This window comes from Vicia villosa, unplaced genomic scaffold (genome assembly GCF_029867415.1).
Source record: "Vicia villosa cultivar HV-30 ecotype Madison, WI unplaced genomic scaffold, Vvil1.0 ctg.000421F_1_1_1, whole genome shotgun sequence".
Lineage (NCBI taxonomy): Eukaryota > Viridiplantae > Streptophyta > Magnoliopsida > Fabales > Fabaceae > Vicia > Vicia villosa.
In genome coordinates, this window is record NW_026705197.1 from 359,713 (window position 1) to 368,140 (window position 8,428).

The 8,428-nt window shown below is 32.9% G+C and overlaps 1 protein-coding gene across 1 annotated transcript; it reads left to right on the forward strand.

Moving 5' to 3' along the window:
- The first annotated feature begins 5,917 nt into the window (after positions 1-5,917).
- LOC131628020 (protein LATERAL ORGAN BOUNDARIES-like) lies at positions 5,918-7,978 on the forward strand. The gene is made up of 2 exons (XM_058898886.1): positions 5,918-6,118; positions 7,230-7,978. The coding sequence occupies exon 2, from the start codon at positions 7,249-7,251 to the stop codon at positions 7,780-7,782; it is 534 nt and encodes a 177-aa protein (XP_058754869.1). The 5' UTR covers positions 5,918-6,118; positions 7,230-7,248; the 3' UTR covers positions 7,783-7,978.
- The last annotated feature ends 450 nt before the right edge of the window (positions 7,979-8,428 follow it).

Sequence of the window (8,428 nt, forward strand, 5' to 3'; positions counted from 1 at the left end):
TTGATAAAGTGGGGTTAAAATGAGGTTAATGAAGGAAATTAATTTGTGGTGAGGTGGAATATTGGTAAATGGTAAAGAATAATCAAGGAAAATGTGTTTGGTGCCAAAATGATGTCATGCTTCCCTCTTTTTTTTTTTTTTAAAAATTTCGTCTAGGGAAATCGATTTCCTATATGGGTAAATCGATTTCCATAGTGAAATTTTCAAAAATCTATTTTCTTGAACTGTTTTAATTTTTTGCCCGATCTTTTACCTGTAAAATATAAATAAAAAAGAGACAAAATACATATTTTTGGATTTTGGTTAGTATAAAACAAATTAAAAGCTAGAAGCGCTTTGATGATTCCCCTCAGAGATAATCACAATATCAAAAATAGAGTTTCAAAATGGTGCTCTTGATTGATGATTAAGATGCAACCAATGTATGATCTTAGGGTCAAAAATTGGGGTATGACACATATCCACTCCAAGTTATCATGTTACATTTAGGCTCATAGGACAACCACTTAATTGTATTAGAAGCACTATCATTATTAGCAATTTTTTCTTTAAACCACTCAGAGAAACTCTTATTATGCTCTTTTAAAAACCTTCTTTCAGTCATCTTGGGGTACTTTTCCTTTATGATAATTTGTGAGCAGATAAGTAAGGTTGAACTTCATCCGTGTTATTCAATATATACAAATGCGCTTGAAAAACCACCTCAATTCCATGCTCTTGACCTTCAAACCTTGTGTACCCACACTGTCACATCTTCCATCATTACGAGACTTGGGAAGCCCTACACTATCCACTTCTGACAAATAGTTTGAACAAAACTCAATAGCTTCTTCTGCAATGTACCTCTCAATAATAGATGCTTCAGGGCGTTGTGGGATTTTTGTATACCCTTTTATGATCTTCGTGTATCGCTTTATTGGATACATCCACCGTAAATAAATTGGACCACATAATCTAATCTCCCTTACTAGATGAACAATCAAGTGAACTATAATGTCAAAACATGAGGGAGAAAAATACATCTCTAATTGGCACAAGATATTTGCAGCCTGATTTTCCAAATCATATAACTTTAATGGATCAATGGCTTTACAACAAATTGCATTGAAAAATAAGCACAACCTAGTTATAGTCTTCTTAACACTGTTAGGCAATATCCCATGAATAGCCACTGGTAGTAGATGTTGCATTAAGACATGACAGTTATGAGATTTTAAGCTAATTAATTTGAGATCTTTTACTGATACAAGCCTCTTGACATTTGATGAGTAACCATGTGGCACTTTGATACTTTGTAAACACTCACAAAAACTTTTTTTTTCTTTTTTAGACAAAGTGTGGCATGCATGAGGCAAATATATCTTGTTACATGTATGTTATGGAGTTAACTCTTCTCGTATACCCATCAAACTGAAATCTAGACGAGCATAAATACCATATTTTGTCCTGCCTTGAATGTTGAGAAGTGTTCCAATTACTATCACATACATTTTTCTCCACGTGCATCACATTAATACAATGTCTTACATCAAGACTAGATCAATATAGAAGATCGAAGAAAACATACCTCATTTTCCATATATTTTTCATAGTAGATTGCTTTCGGTAATTTCCAAAGACAACATTAATGCCCTATTGTCGTTGATAAACTTCCTCTCCAGTTAAGGGCTTTGGATGATAACAATTTAGAAACTTTCGATGCCCGAGATAAACAGTCTTCTTTCCTTTTTCAAGCTGATGGTAACACATGTCTTTTTCACATATTGAACACGCTTTATGCCCTTTAACTTTATACCCAGACAAATTTCCATATGTTGGAAAATTGTTGATGGTGCAAAATAACATGGCACACATGTTTAAATGTTCACCAGAATACAGATCAAGAACATCCACCCCTTCCTCCCACAACACTCTTAAATCATCAATCAGTGGACTTAGATAAACGTCTATGTAATTTCCTGGTTGTTTTGGTCTCGAAATCATCATCGATAACATAATATGTTTATGCTTCATGCACAACCTAGGAGATAGGTTGTAAATCACCAGGAGAATAGGCCAAGAACTATGGTTAGTACTTAGATTACCAAACTGATTCATTCCATCAGTAGCCAGTCCAAGTCTAAGGTTTCTCGACTCTTTGCCAAAATTTGAAAACAAAGAATCTATTTTCTTCCATTGCAAAGAATCGGCTACATGGCGAATTTGTCCATCACATTTTCTTTCTTCTCTATGCCATCTAAGATTCTTTGCGTCATTTGCATTAGCGAATAATCTCTTGAACCTTGAAATTATTGGTAGGTACCATACCACTTTTTCGGGAGGACCATTTTTGACCTCCTCATCATCACTAGATAGAATCACCATCTTTATTTTTATAGTGTGACGCCATGCACTTCGAACAATGATTACAGTTTACATACTCTTTTATGTATAATATGCAATAATCAGGGCATGCATGTATCTTTTTATACTCCAAACCCATCGAACACAATAATTTCTTGGCCTCGTAATAACGATTTGGCATTATGTAAACATTTATATCAACAATTCAAGCAATTTAATAAAACTTTTGTTAGTCTACCCATTATTTGCCTTCAAATTAAACAATTTTAACACAGCTGACAAACGTGTAAAATTTGTGCATCCCGGGTACAAAGGTTTATCCTTGTCATTGCATAAAGTAACATACGCATGTGTCCTCTTAAACAAATCTTGTCTAATATCAAGCATCATGTCTTCGAGACGATCATCCATTTCTACACTAACATTATCTCTTTGGGACACATTTGACTTTGCTACTACTTCACCGTGCCATATCCATTGTGTATAACTTTGACAAATCCCTTCACAAATTAGATGATCCTTGATTTATTTCTCATTAAGTTTTGGTTCTTGATTTGCACAACGAACTCATGGACATAGAAAAAGCACATGAAGACTTTTTTCAGCATTACTTTTAGGAGGAGGAAGTTTTTTTTAGCATTACTTTCAGCAAACTATAGAAATTCCATCACTCCATGTCCGTACTCAGCACTTAATCGATTAGCTCTCATCCAACTACGATCCATAACTATGTTCTGAAATTAATGCATATAAAGTTAATAACAAATTAACTACGATCCATATCTATGTTTCCACTAAGCATGTAATATGAGATAACTAAGCATGAGTTCACCACTGCATAATAGTAATTCACGTCGTATATATCAATTAATATAATCTTCTTCATATGTTACTAAATTCCTTGCTTTCTTTGTAGATTAGGCCCTCTCTTATTTACATCCTTATCAAAATTTGGTGTATTGTTAGTTAGTCTTGGTCAATCATCTATCGTTATATATAATTAAATAGTTACTAGTGACCACATAGTTTCTTTGTATACTACTGGAACATTTAAAAATTTAATGGAACTTTAATCAAACTAGTGCTATTTTGTTAAGTTTAAAAAAGATCCATGGTGAAATCATAGGCCCAACAAATTATGTAAAATAGCTGGAATAATAAGATAAATTAACGAAACTTAGACCACACCTGTCAAAGACCATAAAAAATGTGGATGATCCTTACTCTAAATGTTCTGTTCTGTTTTGTTTTATTTTTATATCAAAAGCATAATAGATTGAATAGAGCCACTTGTTGTTATGAAGATACCAACCTGATTTAAAAGAATAATAAATCGAATGAAAATAAATCGAAACAAACAACAAAAGTATGAGCGAACCTACCTCGGCGGTTGGGATGTTCTAGCGTGAGTGGTGGTGATGGTCACGACGAGGAGGATTCGTCAGAGGGAGAACAAATGGAGGTTGTCATCGCGGCTAGGTTCGTCGGAGGGAGATCAAACAGGGCAAGCGAACGGCGGTCGACGGAGGGAGATTGATGCAAAATCGGCGAGGAAATGAAACCGTAGAGGGAGATTGGTGAAGAACATCGAGGATTCAGTGAAAAATAAAGAACATAGGGTTTTAGTGTTATTGTAGGCGAGGTAACAAAACAAAATGATTTTTTTATGTTTGTAAGGCAGATTAGAATTTTAGTGAAAATGAATACATTTCACATCGGTTGATAATAGGCCTGATGTAAAGGCCCAAGTTTCACATCGGGTGCAAATCCAAGCCCGTTGTGAAATCCGTTATAACAAAACTTCATGTTATTTACGAAACTGCCACCTTGTAATATTTTTCATCAGTGGACTTTTCACATCGGTACAAATCCAAACTCGATGTAAAATCCGTTATAACAAAATTTCATTTTACTTACCAAACTGCCACCGTGTTATTTTTCACATCAGTGGAAATAAATGTTTGATGTAAAATCCCTAAATCAAATATTTTTCACTTCAAATTGTTATGAAATCTGATGTAAAATCATTTGACAAATATTTTTCATATCATATATCTTGAAACCTGATGTAAAATCCCTTAACCAAATGTCTTATTGTTAGTAGTGTGTATTGTTTAATAGGCTAAGAGATCGTCAATTAAACACAATAAGGTTGAAACCTTATCAGAAGTTTAGACATAAACTCGGTTGTGAGCGATACGTGATGATATTAATGAATGTTTAGATTGCATTTAATTGATAGGTAAATTACATATTCTATGTGGATGAAATTCAATCATAACAAGTTCTCATATCTCTGAAACTTTATCTATCATTTATCAATTTATATTTTGTAACTTTAAACTTTCAAACGTCTTGCAAACTTCTACTTAAAATCATAGTAACTATTGAAAAGACATTGATATCGCACTTGCCCCTGTGGATACCGATAAAAACAAATACTTACCCTTGATTGCTCAAAACCAATACCCAAAGCGGAAAACATCTCTCAGACGCATGTGGGTATAATCTTCATCACAAACAAATGAATTTTTTTTAAACAAGTTCGTTTAAGACAAATGGATGCTTACTTAAAAGAGTTAGTAATAATAAGAATAGTAATAAGATGTAAGGTAGGGAATCCATGTATCCACTTCCACGTCAAGCTAATAATCCTAGATATTCGGTGATTAACCGATAAGCTTTCTCTACAAAACAATATTTCGTATTTTGTTTTGTCCTTTTGACGCGTTTGCCACTCTTGCATATTGTTGCTGCTATTTTCTTTTGTTCTTTTTGTAATTTTTTGTTTTATTAATATGTAATTTCGATTTTGTTATTAAAAAAATAGTGAATTTATATTCAATTAACTCTAGGTGTAATCCTTTAGTCCTTAAGAAAATTTCAAAATGACAAATTTTCTTTAAATAAAAGAGTAAATTGCCTTGTTAGTAAACAAAATTGCTCTAAAAAATTCCATGTTTCCTTTAAAATTATTGTTACGTACAAAATTAACATTAAAATGAAAAAAATATATATTTATCAAGAAAGTTATGCAAGTCTTATCTCCTTATCTCTTTAGAAGATTAGTTTGGATTAAATTTATCATTCCTTCATAGGTTTAAAATTAAAAAATAGACTTGTGTAGATTCTCTCAGTGTTTTTGAAATCGTCATCAATAATCGGTGTGAGACTAACAGTTCATATGTAATTATTAGAATAACGAAATTGGATGATTAAAAGATTTTTCTATTGGCAGAAAAGACTACAAGATTTTGAACAGCAAAATCAACCATCCTTATTAGTGGTAGTCTTATAGCTAAGAAAACTAAGATCAACAACAAAATTCCATAGTTAATCCTAATTATTAACTAACGAGCTATAGAGCATGATTTCCTGCTTAACAAAACCGATTAAGAAAAAGTAAGGTTAATCTGATTGAGTACATAGTTAGAGAAAGATTGAGAATTCAAGACATCCTCACATTGTTGATATTATTATTAGTCTATAAACAACAACATCATAGGTTATTCTCTCTAGTCTATATACCTCCATTTATTACCTTTGTCTTTTGCATCCTTTCCTTCTCCATCCACTCAATGTTGTTTCTGTTTTCCCTTCTACTAGCTATCACCTTTTTCCACTAACTTATATCACCTTTCACATCTCTATCTCTCTATGCCTCTCACTATCACTCACTCATCTTAATTTCCTCTCTTTCAATTAGGGTTTCTTCTCTTAGCTTAGACTACTTTCTCTCTTGGAGAGAAAAAAAAGGAGTTCTGAAGGATAAAAGGTACTTTCCTTTTAGTTTATTTTGTTCAAAGAAACCTGTATCATAAACAGGTAAATTCATGTTCATGTGTCTTCCTTCTTTTTCTTTTATTTTCCTTTTCCTTATGCATGCATAGTTCTTTTTCTGTTTTTGTTTCTTTCAAATAAATTATTCTAGATGATAATTGACAACACTTTTTAGGGCTTTTCCATTTTTTAAGTTTTTGGTGTAGTCAATGAACTATAATTAGCCAGATCCCTGACTCAAACTGATTTAATTTCAGAAGGCAATTATTATAGCTTGGTACTTTTGATCATGCAACTCAGAGGGAATGCAAAGTGTTGTTAAATATATATGTAGGGTATTGTATATATATGTTTCCTAATTTGGAATTAATGAAGATGAAAACAAACACTTATAATTGAAGACAAATTCATATCAAACCTTTGCAAGCACTTTCATGTTTGAAAGATGAGACTAATTAGGAATTCTTTCGTTGATTTTCTCTAGCAAATGAATCTAAATTGGTAAAGGGAAAGAGGAAAGAAACAATATTTTTCAGAAATGTTTTTAAAAAAGTAAAGAAAAATAATATTAATAATTAAAGAAAATCTAATGACCATTTTGCCATTGTTGTTGAAATTATAAGGGAAAACTGTTACTTTTTGACCTAACACATCTTGTACACAGTGGTCTTTTCCGGAGAATCTGCGTAGATTAGTCGCATGCGTAGATTAATCGCGGTTTAGCTCCGACAAATTAAATTGAGACCTTATTTATTTAAGTTTTATCAGTGACATACATATATTTTATAAGGCCTTATTTAGCTACAATTTAATGGTGATAAATTTTAATTCCTGTGTGATAATCCATCTTGTCCACCATCAAAGAGGGCCATGATCTTGTACAGTTTTATCATTTGATGAAAAGTAAATAAGAAACAAAAGATAAAAATATTTGTACAAAATATTTCTCAAATTAAGTCAGCTAGCATATTCTCTTTGCATGTATATATTTGTATGTTAAAGATTAAGGATGAATTATGAATATAGAAATAATTATTCAAATTCATCCTATGTCTGAACTCTAAACATCTCAGTTAATCATGCCATTAATTATTTGTAACATGCAGTGAATATAAGTTAAGAAAAATGGCATCATCATCCAGCTCATACAATTCACCTTGTGCCGCCTGCAAATTTTTGAGGAGAAAATGCATGCCAGGATGCATTTTTGCACCTTACTTTCCACCAGAAGAGCCACAAAAATTTGCAAACGTGCACAAAATATTTGGTGCTAGCAATGTGACAAAGCTTCTCAACGAACTCCTCCCACACCAAAGAGAGGATGCAGTGAACTCACTTGCCTATGAAGCCGAAGCACGAGTGAGGGATCCAGTTTATGGCTGTGTAGGTGCTATCTCTTTTCTTCAAAGACAAGTTCAGAGGCTCCAAAAGGAGCTTGATGCTGCTAACACCGATCTTCTTCGCTATTCTCTTACTGATATCCCTCCACCTCCACCGCCGTCATCTCTTCCTGTGCCACCGGGCATGGTGTCAGTTCAGCAAATGCCACAAAGACAGTTTAGTGGAAGTACTTATTCTTCTTTTCCTTATTCTCTTCCTTGGACTGATAATTCATCAGAGGACATGAGTGAGGGTGGAGGAGGAGGAAATCATTTGTGAGTTAAGTTTAGTATATAACCCATCTAGGGTTTATACATTTTGAGATATGTTTTGCAATTTTCTTATGGCGTGATGATATTATATATGAATCTATTCTGGACTCTGGCTATAAATATGTAGCCTTAATTATTGGACTCTTTTATCTAGGTGATTGAAGATCTACCGTATGGTTAATAAAGTTTATTTGTTGGCTTCTCTTTTCTATATCAATATATTGTATTGTTTTTTCTTGCCAAATGCTAGTATTAAGGGAAAAGATAATTGTTAGCATTAGTAGCAGGTGAGTGAACATTAAACCTACTTCACAGTACTGAGACTCTTTTTGAGGGCGTGTAAAGAGGATTACAGTAAATGGCCTAAAATTTGACATGATTTTCTTTGAGGACAGACAAGAAGGACACTACCACCATACATGATCTAAATTAGACATGACTGTCTTCGAAGATGGACTATCGTACATGGCCTAAAATATTAGACATGACCGTCTTCGAAGATGGACTATCGTACATGGCCTAAAATTTATAAAGGCTAAACTGTAGATAGATAATATCTCATAAAATATTGTCATTTTTAAACCGTAATTAAATAGAACTCCTCGTTATTTTAATACACTTAAACAATTACTAACTTACACAGAAACTCTTGA

What these genes read in the sequence shown, in the direction of transcription:
- LOC131628020 (XM_058898886.1), top strand. Translation starts at nt 7,249, where the DNA reads ATGGCATCATCATCCAGCTCATACAATTCACCTTGTGCCGCCTGCAAA.